This window comes from Notamacropus eugenii, chromosome 4 (genome assembly GCF_028372415.1).
Source record: "Notamacropus eugenii isolate mMacEug1 chromosome 4, mMacEug1.pri_v2, whole genome shotgun sequence".
Lineage (NCBI taxonomy): Eukaryota > Metazoa > Chordata > Mammalia > Diprotodontia > Macropodidae > Notamacropus > Notamacropus eugenii.
The window spans coordinates 360,444,122-360,458,531 of record NC_092875.1 but is presented as its reverse complement, the minus strand read 5'-3'; the positions used below and the strand labels follow the sequence as shown (position 1 = coordinate 360,458,531).

General features: G+C 37.1%; 1 protein-coding gene across 4 annotated transcripts in view; it reads left to right on the top strand.

Annotated features, from left to right (window-relative positions):
• Positions 1-14,410, top strand: part of CTNND2 (catenin delta 2) — a 1,167,955-nt gene that overhangs the window by 1,086,919 nt on the left and 66,626 nt on the right. For all 4 annotated transcript variants that reach the window (XM_072605431.1, XM_072605432.1, XM_072605429.1 and 1 more), the window contains one exon: positions 10,206-10,416. In XM_072605431.1, coding sequence (XP_072461532.1) covers positions 10,206-10,416 — 211 coding nt within the window. The remainder of the gene's footprint in view (positions 1-10,205; positions 10,417-14,410) is intronic.

The following is a 14,410-nucleotide window of genomic DNA, read 5'->3' as shown; positions in this document are numbered from 1 at the left end:
TTATTATGTGTTCCTATAAGATTATATAATGCAAGTGAAAATAACTTTTTAAATTACTAAATGCTTTATAAGTTCATTGTCTATTCTTTGGTATCAGGAGGTCCAGATCTAGGATTTCATTAGAGTGTAGAGAATTTTCAGTGAGGAAATTCTCTCGCATAGTGTCATCGGTCACCTCTTCTGTACCCCCATCATCTCAGAAAGTCACCGAATATCCTGTGAAGTCACATGACTTTCCCTGGATTACATAGCCAGTATATATCCAAAGTAGTACTTGGGCCTAGATATAGGTTTTTGTGACTGTGAAACCAACCTCCCTTCCCTCTAATCCGCCCCCCAGACACACACACAACCACCACCTTTATTCATTATTGGGTTCTTAATTCTGTTAGTTGGAATTTAAATGAAACATAAACACCTTGTAAAAATTCTATAACTCTAAGGTGGAGGGGAAGAATTATGATTTTAATACTTATTCTTCTGATTTTATTATCTTCCTACAGAACCAAGCTCTCCTTGCAGTATTGTGATTATTACAATGCTAACCCAGCACTCTACAACCCAAAGTCCTACCATTTAAAAATAGTTCTTAATTCATATTGATTTAAACATGCCCCCTGAGTTAAATCAATATCTGAGGATTCCCACATTTGCTACAAAGAGGAAGTTCTGTCTCTAGGGCAAGAAAGTGAACATTGCTGTCTGATTCTGTTATCTCTGCAAGAGCCATTTTCCTGGTGATAGATCCATGCTGACACATATCTCACAGTGAAGTATTCCTATCACTGAGATGACCTACGGCAGGGGCAAATGGCCACTCTCCAGGAGGCCAACTGTGTTACTGCTAATTGCTTTAGTTTCCTTATCAGGAAAGCAGATCTTTTTTAATATAGGATAGAAACTACATCCTGAAGGAAGGAAACTTGCTGAGTATAACTAAATTATGCAAAAAAAAAATCCTTTAATAAAGGTGGAAGGCAATGTTTAGGAACTATTGGATACAAGATCAGTCTGCATGCAACAGAAGTCTAGCATATCCTGCCTCTCCATCACCATTTATTCTCTACTCTCTATATATCAGAAAAGATATAAAAGATCTTGGTAATATTATTTACCCCATTTTTATTCTTGTGTTCATGCAGGAGTAGAATGCACACACATACACACACACACACACACACACTCAGACACTTATTTACTTCATGGAAATACCAATGAAATCTATTGTTAGGAATGATTTATATAAAGTAACATGTGCTAGATATTGGGATAGGGCTTTTCAGCCCTTCTCAGAGAAGTCTCAAAGAGATATACAATTTCTGGTCATAACACAAAACAAAAAGGGAAAAGAAAAGGAAAAAAAAAAAAGATATGGGGGTCAAGGAAACTGAGCCAGCAGCAAAAGAGTACAAAATGTTCGTTGACTTCCAAGTGACTTTGATTAACCAAGATGTCACTGTCATGCTCTGTCCAATAACTTAGGGTCAGGGAGCCCTTTTCAGTTCTCATTCCTGAAAATAAGCATTTCCTATGAAAATACTGACCCAGTCCTATCTCCAATATGCTGCACCATTTTCTTGCTGAAAATATCACCATAAGAGAAGTGTCTTGGGACATTCTCCAGCTAGAAATTTTGCCCTAAAAGTAATTTCTTTCCTATGATTTTGCCCTCAAGCTAGATTCAGCAAGCTTAAATTTTTCACTCATTTCTTTTCCACTAAAATTGGGCAATGAAATGAGATTATTATTTTTGTCTGTCATACTTAGTATTTAATCAAATTATTTAAATCCTCTTAAAATGTATCAAATGAGGTGCTGTGCTCATATTCAATACTACTCAAAAATCAATTTATTTCTTGTTCACAGAGGTGCTTCACAAAAACAGCTAAAATTAGCTAAAGTTATTTTTTATTTTTAGAATTATTTTATAGAAGTATATATTTATACACATAGCTCAGGAAATTTCTTGTTCATATTACCATTCACTACTTTAATCCATTTTTGCAGCTTTTAGAATTGTGAGAATTTCTTAACGTTGAACTGGCATTCAACTGCTTAGTGAATTCCCAGGACTCCTCCTTATGAGATACCAGAGTTTTGAAAAAAAATGGTGTTTGGTTTGGGTTTTTTTGCCTTCCATGTTGACAGACAAGATGATGTCATTTAATTTTAGAATAATATCCCTTTAGAGGAAGAGAGACTGTATTCAGTAATCCTATTTGGCATAATTCTATTTCAGTTGGTTAGTGGGTGCTTAAATCTTCTTTGTGTCCATATAGATAAGGACCACTAGTTCTTATTGTAGTGTGAGTAAATAAACTCTGCTCATATGTAATATACACCTCTATTTTTGTTTAAAATTTCTTATGTACATATACATTATTGTATAGATGTATATACATACATATATACATACATACATACATACAATATGGGCAACTAGGTGACATGGTGCTGGGCTTGGACTCAGGAAGACTGATCTTCCTGAGTCCAAATTTGGTCTCAAACACTTACTAATTACATGGGCAAATGACCCTGGGCAAGCCTCATAACCCTGTTTACCTCAGTTTCCTCATCTCAAAAAGGAAATGGCAAATCACTTCAGTAAGAGTCGGACAAATGAAAAATGACTTAACAATAAATTCATACTATGTGTATATACATATATACACATGGACATGTATAACATACATCATATGTATTTACATATGTGTGTGAATATAGATGGATAGTTGGTACAGTGGATAGAGTGATGGACCTGGAATCTGGAATACCTGAGTTCAAATCTTACCTAAAAAACTTCCTAACTGTGTGACCCTAATTCATTTAACCTTTCAGCCTCAATTTCTTCATCTGTAAAATGGGGGTAAAATATTATCTGCCTCCCAGAGTTGTTATGAGAGTAAAATGGGATAATATTTGTAAAGCGCTTTGCAAACCTTGAAGCTCTACATAAATGTTACCTATTATTAAATATATATATATGTAGCTACAGAGACAGGTCAAGCACAGTGCAGTGGACAGCTGGCCAGATTCAGAATCAGAAAGATCTGGATTCTAATCCTACTGTGAAATCCTACATACTGGAAAATTAACAACCTCTCAGTGCCCCCAGGCAACTCTCTAAGACTATAAATTATAGACGAGCTGCCAATGTGTGCCAGTGGAAGCAATTTTTACAGTGGGAAACCTCCACACTGGTGAAAGTCATAGAAGTGGAACTCCCCCACCCAATATAAAAATTTCTAATGTCTCTTCTCAAATGTGCCTTTCATACTTGTTTCCCCCAGCACCTCAGTTTAGTTGATTTCCTAGAAATCCCTACTTTAGTAAATATAGAACTTCTCTTTATACTTTTTGTTGATTTGACTGATTTTTGATCCATTGAAACATTTCAAAAGAATGGATATAACAAGAAATAATACCAAAGGATAAGGCGTATGAATATTGACATTTTCTCAGAAGTGAGAGGGAAGATGGGCATTAAGAAACTAACTTAAGGGGATTGTGCTAAAATTGTCTCAGCTGTTTTCCAATCAAAATCTTCCATAAACTGTGTTAGTCTGGTTATTCCATTGTCCACATGTGACACTCAGCTATGTGTTTTCTCTCCTGTCTTTGTTAAAGGCTTTACATACATTTGAAAATTGTGTACATTTACCTTTTATTCTTTCCTGAAAAAATAAAAGTTCAAACAGAAAACCTGCATCCAGCATCATGAAAATATAAAATAAACCTGCCACCATAACCCATAAAAAAAAACCTCTTTTATCTGAGCTTTAGCTTCTTTTGAAGATCGCTGCTAGCCAGGTTTTCCTTATATCCTGCCTACATATGCATCTCTGAAATGTTTACTCACTTTTCCTAGCTTTTCCTTCCCCCTTAAAACAAAATATGTCTCTTTTTTCTGTAAGATAATTTTTCTGATACCTGATCATCATTATCATTATTATTTATTGTTAAACCTCCATTTATATAAGATATTTATGTAAAAGAAATACTAAGCAGACATATGTCCAATATAATGAAGATAGCATTGGAAGAGATGTGCAGACAAATGAAATAGAAACATATAAAGTATGGCACCAGAATTCATGTTTTTTTCACAAATAACTAGTGTCTATAAGCTATTCTCATTCATCACCTTACGTTTTGGCCACAAAAAGTCACAGAAATTCACATAATTAACCAGTTAACTTCAGCAAGTGTTTTGAACCTCCTCATCTTCTCCCTCCCACCCCATCTCCTGCCTAATATTATCTTCTCCCCTGGCAACAGCAACCAAGGGGAAAAAAGACAAAAGAGAACTTCAATCATCCAATTCCCTTATAACTCAAAACTGTCATCTTGAAGTAGATTGAGAGAATTGTGGAAGTGATAACATCTCCTCCGAGTACGCTGAGTTTCACAAAAAGAGTGTCTTGGCCAGAGTCATGTCTGATTTAATTAATGATAAATAGATAAACTAGAGGGCTCAGTGGAGTCTCCCTGCATCAAGTGTCTTCTCTAAACTCTTCTAAGTGGTGTCAGTGAAAAGAAATAGATTCCACTCTGAGGCTTTCAGCTAAGGCTTTTGTGTTTCCCACTTCCTTGCTATCATACACTGAATGAATCTCTTCAGTCTCTCCCTTATCAGTGGTTTTGACATCAGCATCTCCTGTCAGATGCAGTATGGCTAAAATAGACTAGCTAAGCAAAGCCAGAACCAAAAGAAGATAGTTGTGTGTCTTAAGGCTGTCATACCTGACTAGAGCAGCTCCTTCTGGTGCTCTCCCTTTGTTCCACCTCTCCCCTCTCCCCCTCCCCAGACACACACACACACACACACACACACACACACACACACACACACACACACACACACACACACACTGAGCAGTATAGGATTCTATCTCATTAGGTATAAGATGTCAAGTTCCAAAACAACTGTTTAAGAGCTAACAGAATATGACTGAGGAAAGAAGAAAAACAGAGAGAAGTAGCTTTGGCACTGCCCCAATTCCATTAAAAAAATCTTTTTTAAAAAAGCCACCATTGCTAGTAGATTGTCATTTGCTTAATTCCATAACCAAATTGAAAGGACAGAATTAGAAGCTGCAGGTGGGAGGACGTGACTGCAGTGAAACTAGCTGAGCAACTAAGAGTGAATCTGTGATCTCAATAGAAGGAATGATCTCAGTGCTGGAGGATTTAGCCTGATAGGTTGAAAGGAGAAAGTCAGGATTAATAATATTGAATGCATTAACGATACAACAAAAAGACCATGTCATTCTTAGCTCACATGACCTTGACATGTGTGATGACCTTATAATGTAAGCTCTGGAGGGTGTGAAACAACGTTTGAGTGAAAACAGTCTTGATGCTTGAAGTTCCTTGTTAAGGAAGAAGCCTTTGTTGGTTCAGTAACTAATACCAGTGACCTAGTGGTACTAAACAGGGCATCAAGAGACCAGGATCTTAGTTCTTCCTCTGATGCTACTTGTGAGTACTTAAGCTGTCTTCCCTTCTGCTTCCTCATCTGTAAAAGGAACTAAATGATGCCTCTTAGAACCCTTTCAGCTCTAAAACTGTGACTGATTTTTACTGTGGATAATAGGTATATGGCCACTTTTGATTCACTTTTTTCTCAACTAAAATTGCAAATGCATCCTTGAAAGAGATGACAGAAAATAAGACCAAATTACAGAACTTGCTGAAAACAAAATCAAGATATGCTAACACTAGAGGGATCACTCTTCTGCTCAGAATGCCTCAATGGCTCCCTATTGCCTACCAAATAAAATTAATTCTCCTTTGCGTGACATTAAGATTTACAATTTGGTGACAGCTTTCCTTTACACCTCTACTATATCCTTCCACTTTGCCCAGCTGAAATAAACAACTCACTTTTCCCTAGGCTTTTCATCCTTCATGCCTGGAATGCCTTCCCTTTCATTTGTAGAAATCCTGTCCTTTAAAATGTAATTCAGATGTCACTCCCCCACCCAATAAACTCCAGGGGCTCCCTAAGGCCTCCAGGAGCACATACAAAATGCTCTCTTTGGCATTTAAAGCTCTTCATAACCTAGCCCCTTCCTACTATTCCATACCTTATTTTCCAAAATATGCTTTTAAGTCCAATGACACTGACCTCCTGGCAGTTCCAGGAACAAGACAAGATAATCCACCTCTGGGAATTTTCTCTGGCTGTTCCAAAGGCCTGGAAAGCTCTCCCTCCTTGACTGCTCTCACTGACCTCCCTGGCTTCCTTTAAGTCCCAACCAAAATCCCTTCCTTTATTGGAAGTCTTCCCCAACCCCTCTTAATTCTATTGCCTTCTCTCTCTTAATTACTGCCTATTTATCTTCTGTATAGCTTGCTTTGTATAAATTTGTTTGCATGTTGTCCTTCCCTTTATATTGTTAAGTTCCTTGAGAGTTGAAACTGTCATTTGTCTCTTTCTGTATCCCCAGGGTTTAGCACAGCGCCTGGCACTTAGTAGGCCCTTAGTAAATGTTGAGTGATTGATTGAGATGCCCCCTCCTTAAAGACTTTCGCTGATGATCCCCTAGTTGGAAGTGATCTCGCATCCCTCTCTTCATCCCTCTTACACATTTACCACATTCTGATATGTTTTATAAAATTAGTACAGATGTCCTTTCTCCTCTAATACTTGAGAACAGGGAATCTGCTCTATTGCCTCCCCACTGGAATATAAGCTCCTTGAAATCATGTATTATCCTGTATTATTTTTGTATTCCTTATGCCTAGCACAGGGCCTGGCACCTGGTAGATGTATACTTTTAAATGCCTTGTGATGGCTGGACTTACTGATTATTTCATCTGATATACTCCAATACCTAGCCCAAGTGTCCCGTACAAAAAAAGACAGTAAACATGATTTGAATCACATTTGTTAAATGGTCAGTGTTTCCTGCATATTAATGACCAAAGAATATATCACTTAATGCCCAGCCTGCCCTCTATACTAACTTATTGAGGCTGGGCTTCTTAGATACCAGATATAGTCTCTTGCCAGCATTATATTCAGTCATTCCAGCTTGGTAGAAACTGCCAAAGCATTTGTGCCTTTGGCACCTCCTTCAGGAACCCAGCAGGACAAGACAGGACACACATGTGCAAGTAGCTTAACATGCTAGAGAACACGGTTCTATTTTGTAGTGAATAAGTAAATGTAATGAATTATGAGAGGTGCTCTTATTTACAATATTTTATACAGATTGTGTTGGAGATTTTTAAAGTATCCAAACAACATTACTGTTTATTTCTTAACAAATAGCAAGACCCTAAATGTTTCATATGATAGTCCATTAAGCCTGTGAAACCTTTCCACATTCTCATTGAGCCTCACAACACTGTGAGGTCAGGAAGTGTTATAATTCACATTTTAATGAATAAAAGACCGAGTCTGAGAAAGATTAAGTGAACTGTTGAAGGTATGCCTAGCTAGTAAGTGGCAGTGTCAGGTCTTAAAACCGGGTCCTAACTCCAGGTCCAATGGACTTTCTATTATTCTGCCATACTAGTCTTCCAAATATATGAAGAGATTATTGTATAAACCAATTGAAGCCATAAGTCCTCCTCTTAATAATAATAATAATACTGATTATTTCATCTGATAATAAATAAATTGAATAAATCTAATCAGAACTGAACAGTGAAACTAAAATTTCTTTACTATACATAGCCTCTCCTTTCTATTCCCATTATGATTCTTTTTCGGAAGAATCTATTTATGAGGGATAGGTTCAGTGGGTAAAGAACTAGCCTACAGAGGATCTGAGTTTTAATTCTACCTCCAATACTTTATAACCATGTGACCCAGGGCAAGTCCATGAGCTTCCATTTCCTCATTTGTTAGATAAGGCCTAGATGACCTCTGAGAGTTCTTCCATTTCCAGTTTTATGATCCCATGATTCTGGGTATTTTCTCTGAGCTCTATAGAGGCAGCTAGGACATTCCAGGGAGAGAGAACTGGGCCTGGATTTAGAAAGGTGCAAATTCAAATCCTGCCCCAGGTACCTACTAACTGAATGACTCTAGGCAAGTCATAACATCTGTTTGCCTCAGTTTCTTCATCTGTAAAGTGTCTATAATAATGGGCCCTCCCTCTCCCGGTTATTGTGAGGATCAAGTGAGATAATAATTGTAAAGTGCTGAGCATAACATCTGGTACAGAGTAAGTGCTATATACATGCTAACTCTTACTATTATTACATAATAACGAGATAATAAATGATCTAATTACATAGTAAATTACATAATGGCATACTATTATGACATAGGCCAAAATTATGTAGTAAATAAGAACTTCCAGAGTCCTCCATTACCTTCATTCAACACCAAGAACATATATTTATACAGTTTGTTGAGATTCATGACACGTTCCTCACAACAGTCATGTGATGAAGGTGAAACAGATCCTATTACTCCCATTTTACAGAGGAGAAAACAGAGGCTCTGGAGAGTTTAAGTGGCTTAACAATAATAACATAGCTAGTCATTTTTCAGGCCTGAACTCAGAGTTCCTGATTCTAAATCTTCAAGCCATCGCCCTGTCCTCCTCCTTTTTTTAATAATGCTTTGCATGGCACTTTGACCTCTCACGATTCCCTGGTCTTCAGGGCCTGCAGGCACCAAACTGAAGTCTGCTTTCTCATCTTCTGCTCCTTTTCCTGTGAACTCTTCTTCATTTTCACCCATCCTTTCTAGGTAATTGGCAAAATAATCCAACTACATAATTCTACCTGGAATGTTAGTGGCTAATGGATTAATGTTTTTGATGACTTGATAGCATTTTTATTTGAATAAGGACCTAAAGAACTGAAAAATATAAGAATTTCAAGGACCATGGTAGGCTAATGAAAAGGATGTTTTTGAGCATGGATGTCTCTCTGGTCACTCCATGTCATTGGATACTCATTCTATCTTCATGCTACTTTAGCTTTAGCTACAAACAAATCCCCATGTCCTCTCAACCTGCTTCATTCTGTAGCGCTCGTGTATGTCACATAGGAAATAGCAAGCACTGAAAAATCTGTCAATCTCTCGGACGATTTCCCAAATACTTTTTTTAATGGCTTCTGGCATTAGTTTAAAACTGTTCTGTTGCTCTCTACTACCTAGAGGATTACATTAACTTAAAAAAAAATGTGAAATTATCTGCTGACTAAAAGACCATGGGAATAGTTTTCTGAGAAGTCCTGATCCTACTTGTCAAGTGAGGAAAGACAAAAGAAATGGGGTAGGAATGGACAATCCATGGGCCTACAGCTTCATACGACATTTATAAACTTTATGTGCAGTCTTAAAGAAAAAATACAGTAGGAAATGCATTGATGCTGCCACATAAAACAATAGTACCTCCTTAGAAAAATCTAGAATAATATCACTAGCCTCGCAAAGGTATGGAGAGTTCTATTCATTTTTTTTTATCTTGAATGTCTCATCATCATTGCATGGATTAAACAATTAATAAATGTGTGTTGAATTATTTTATTCATCAGTGAGTTAACTGTTAAAAGGCTGAAAACAAAATAATTCCATCCTTTTAATAAATTTTGACCTACTCTTCTTAGTCAAGTAAGCCATTCTTGATGTAAAACATTGTATTCTTGGAAAGGACAAGATTTATGTCAGTCATTAATCTGAAATAATATTTGCAAAATGAGATATTTGTAAAGAACTTGGCACAGTGCATGGTACGTAACAGGTTCTTAGTAAATACTTATTCCCTTTCTTTCTCCAGAGTTCCTCAAAAGAAACTGTAGCTATAAATTTTGTGATTGCCCGCTTGTTTATCTTTGACTTCAAGCTTCAAAGCCTTTGTTTTGCCCTAAAGGTCTCACTAGGGAATATGCCACTTTTTTTTTCTATTTCCATGATGGTCTCTTTGTAATTTTCAGCTCCCTTTCTACATCTCTTTCAGAAAAGGTGCAAAGGCATAAAATAAGTTTTTTTAAAACTGGTCTATATATATATGTTTCACTCTCCTCTGATTTTCTTTCATAGTTGCATCTCTGCCTTACATAAGAAAACTATCCTTTTAACATGATCTATAATGATCCTAATGAATATATGCCATGATGTGAAACTTACAAAATATCTTTGGCCTTTTGTGTTTTCTTAAACTTGCCTCTTCCAGCATCAACCACTACCATTTTCCTTCTGGCTTCATCTCAACCTTTTCCCTCCTTTCCCATAGGCAAGTATGCCATGAGAGACCTGGTCCATCGGCTTCCCGGAGGAAACAACAGCAACAATTCAGCCAGCAAGGCCATGTCTGATGACACAGTTACTGCCATCTGCTGTACTCTGCATGAAGTGATAACTAAGAATATGGAGAATGCCAAGGCCTTACGGGATGCTGGAGGCATTGAGAAGTTGGTTGGCATCTCCAAGAGTAAAGGAGATAAGTAAGTTATCAAGTTGCTTCACACCTTTGGGACTTCTTAAAATAAATATTACTGGTATTAAATAAATATGCCTTGTCTCAGCTACTTATGAGATGCATTATTTAGCCTAATGGTAAATCATTTGCTTAATTAACCTTGCTAGTTAAAAGAAGGGAAACAAAAAAGACTTTCATTATTCATGCCCAATAATAAAGCAAAACTGCTTAGTAATTAAGATTTGAAAAAATAATTCATGTGTGTTTCTGACCCAAATCAAACCATCAGAAAGATTCTAGTAGGGAAACATGAATAGAATAGCTTACAGAATCAGAGCTATCAAGTTGGGAGAGACCTTAGAGGTCCTCAAGTCCAACCTCCTTATTTTACAGATGAAGAAAATGAGGCCCAGACAGGTTAAAGGATATGTCCAGTTTACAAATTTAGTAAGTATCTAAGGTGGGATTTGAACTCAGGTTTTTTTGACTCTAAGACCAGTGCCCTGGTCACAATACTACAGTGGTGTAACCCTAGAAATGCCATCAATATTGAAGCACTGGCTTATTCAGTTTTTTTTTAATAGGTTCAATCCAATCTAATCCAATAAACATTTATTAAACAACTTACTGCGTGCCAGGTACCGTACTAAGTGCTAGGAATACGAATAATAAAGGAAAGTCACTGCCCTCAAGGAGTTAACAATCTAAAGGGGGAGACAACACATAAAACAACTGCAGGAAAGGAAGGATAGCAAACCAGACCAAGCAGCAGATGCAAAGTGGAGTGAGCTGAGTCCAATGATTGCCCTCCATAAAAGAAGTCATTGAGAGGAATTTGGTGCCCTGCCCTCCAGCCCTTCAATCAGAGGGGAAAGTTGGCTGAGGCAAGTAGTGTCGATCAGGGCATGTTAGTAACATTAGTGAGTTTAGAAGGGATCTTGGGAGGGCATCTTATTCCTTAGAGATGTTACCAGGCAGGGGAGCAGATGCAAAGTGCTGAAATAGGAACACAAAATGAATATTCCTGGCATGCCATTAACAAAACACATTTATCCTATTAATTCTAGCTTTTGATATAAACCTACCTAGCACATGCATTATATGTATTATTGTGTGACAATGCAATAACACAATCATATTGTGTTATTATGTCATTAAAATTTATTTATAAACAAAATAGATGAGGGGGCAAATACATTCCTTACATGGAAACACAGCTCAAAAACCAATTAAGCAATATCACTAGAGTATCTATTTATTCCTTAAATTATATCCCCCAACAACTTTTGAATTGTCCCACCATTTTAGTTTTGAGAATCAATGATGTTTTTTTTTTCCTGTCCAGATCTCTGATTTTTTCATCTCTATGGGGGAATTCCTTTTATGAAAATTTCCTCTACCTATTAAAAATTAGCTGTAACTTACACTCTTTGAGAATTTGGGGGACACTTAGTGGTAAAGTGACTTTCCATGCTCATGTAGCAAGGATATCTCAGAAGTAAAAGGTAGACAAAGGTCTTTCTTAACTGCAAGACTAGCGTTTTATACCACTATACCATCCTGCCTTTCATTAACTCATCGGTTCACTTTTTAAAAAAGAATTAAAAGACTGAGAATGAGCATACACCCCAAGACTTTATCATTTAATCCAATCCTAAGCAAATTTAATAATTGTCATTTTTATTATTAAATACCTGCCCTATATAAGGGTTCAAATTTCACTTCTGGTGCACATTGTGTTAGCTTAGGGAAGTCACCTAGCCTCCTCTCCATGTTCTAGGCAGCTCTTTAAGTTGCCGAAAAGATATTGATACTTATTGATGGAGATTTATCACCTAGAGTTTCCCTATACCAAGGGAATCACAGTTGTAGTACCTGCTCCTATCCCTTTGTGTAAGATACCACATTCCATGCTGAAGATAGAGAAAAAAAAAATCAAACAATCCCTGTCTTCAGGGAGGTTAAACTCTTAATTTATTACATTCTAATTAATTATCAAATTTAAGAAAACTTCCACTGACTTTATCTATAGTAAGTGACTGAAAGGAGTAGAACTTTTTCCCATCAGAGGAAAACTTCTTCCTAAAAAGTATCACTCACATTTAGAAACACAAGGTTAATTTTCTTTCTTTTTGACTAAAGTCTCTTGGGTTCTATGCTATGAGATTCCTTGCTTCATTATAATTGCATTTAATGTTAGTGTAAATACTATTGTATGAGTTTTTTTAGAATCTCTATTTAGGGACCTTGAGACCTTCAGGCATGGCCACCCATCAGTCCAATATTATGATTCCATTTTTTTTCCTATTAAGTAGAGAAGCCCCATTAAGCCTTGATATAATAACACCACTGGGGAGATTGCTTGCTTCAGCTGCAGCCTGCAATATCACATTTGGGATGAAATGGGCTTCAGTATCAAGAGAAAAATGGTTTTCTTCTGTGAATAACATCAGAAGTATTTAAAAAGTCTCAAGCCTAACTGCTTTGAGTGCCGAGAAGTCATCTCAGTGTATTTCTCTGCTGCTTAAGCAGGAAAATCACAGTGAAACATATGCTCATAAAAACATGCTGACACATCTATACATATTCATAAGCACAGAGATCAATATGCTTTCAGTGAGAGGTGTTGGGAGAGGCCTGGAAGCTCTGTGAACTGAACCTGAAGTTACCTCCTCAGAGCTGGGATGCCTGTGCTTAGCCTACATTCTAATGCAGCAGCCTCAAAATAAAAGCAGGAAACCTGAAAGAAGAGATCCACTTGTCTTTGAAGTTATCTTGCCAACAAAATAAAATTATCTGATGAAGTTCATCAAGGTTACACAATAAAATGGGGGCAATTTTAAAAGCATGAAATTTAAAGTCATCAATCTCAGTTTGATTCCTGGCTCCAACACTTCCTATTTGAACTTATAGGATGGGGGTGGGGACATTCTACCTCCCTGGTCCTCAGTTTCCTCATCAGTAATATGAGGCTTGAATTATACTGACCCCTTCTAGTTCCAAACATTATTACTGATAAAATTATCTTTTCATATGAACAAGCCAAGAAATTCTTCTCCAGCTGAAATCTTAAATGATAATGTGAAAGGCCCTGTCTCCTTCTGATAGCCAGACATTTTGGCTGGTCAGATGCTTTATTCAAGCTTTGTTTTCCAATAATAAGAGTTCAGTGGCATTGCTGAAAATAGTCTTAGTATAGCAAGTAGAGAACTGAGCCATTACAAGCACCACACAATTCAGTCCAGTGCTGCAGCTCAACAGGGATGTAGAACACAGTGCTAGAGGAGATACAGACTTTAAATAAGGCATGTTCTTTGTCCTTATGAAGCTTATAACACAAAGATAACTAATGCAAAGTAATACTCTAGTGTTTTCAAAGTCTGGTTTCATTCTCTTTCCTGACTGAATCCAGAATTCTCCCCCTCACTAACTTCCCAGCCAATTTCTCTTCTTCATACATGGCATCTCATTTCCATCCCCATGGTTTTGCATAGGCTTTGCCACATGCCTGGAATACTCTTCCTTGTCCCTGCTGCCTCTTGAAACCCCTAGGCTCCCTTAAAGGTTCCACTTGAGCCATTTACTACAAAAACCCCTGTCCAGATTCTCCAGTTCTGATCCCTTTATCTCCTGGAAATGACACTGTAGACATTTTATATTTGCTCATATATGCAAATATACCCTTCCTCCCTTAGGAAAAGGGGATAAGGCTATAATTCTCTTGAAAATAGGGGCTACTTTTGTCTTTGCATCCCCTAGCACAGCACTTGACACTTATTAGGTGATTAATACTTTTAAAATTGAATCAGATGCATGCTAAGTGGATCAGAAAGCTATAAAGTATGCTCCATGAAATACAAATGGGCCAAGATCAGGAAAGATGCCAGAGAAGAGCGAGCATTCTCACTAATTGGCCAGTCTCATCAGTTCTTCAATTTATTTTGCCTTCTTTTCTTGGATGAAAACAAATATGTATATGCCCTAATATGACTCTTGGTAACTTCTTCTTCTCTCATAGT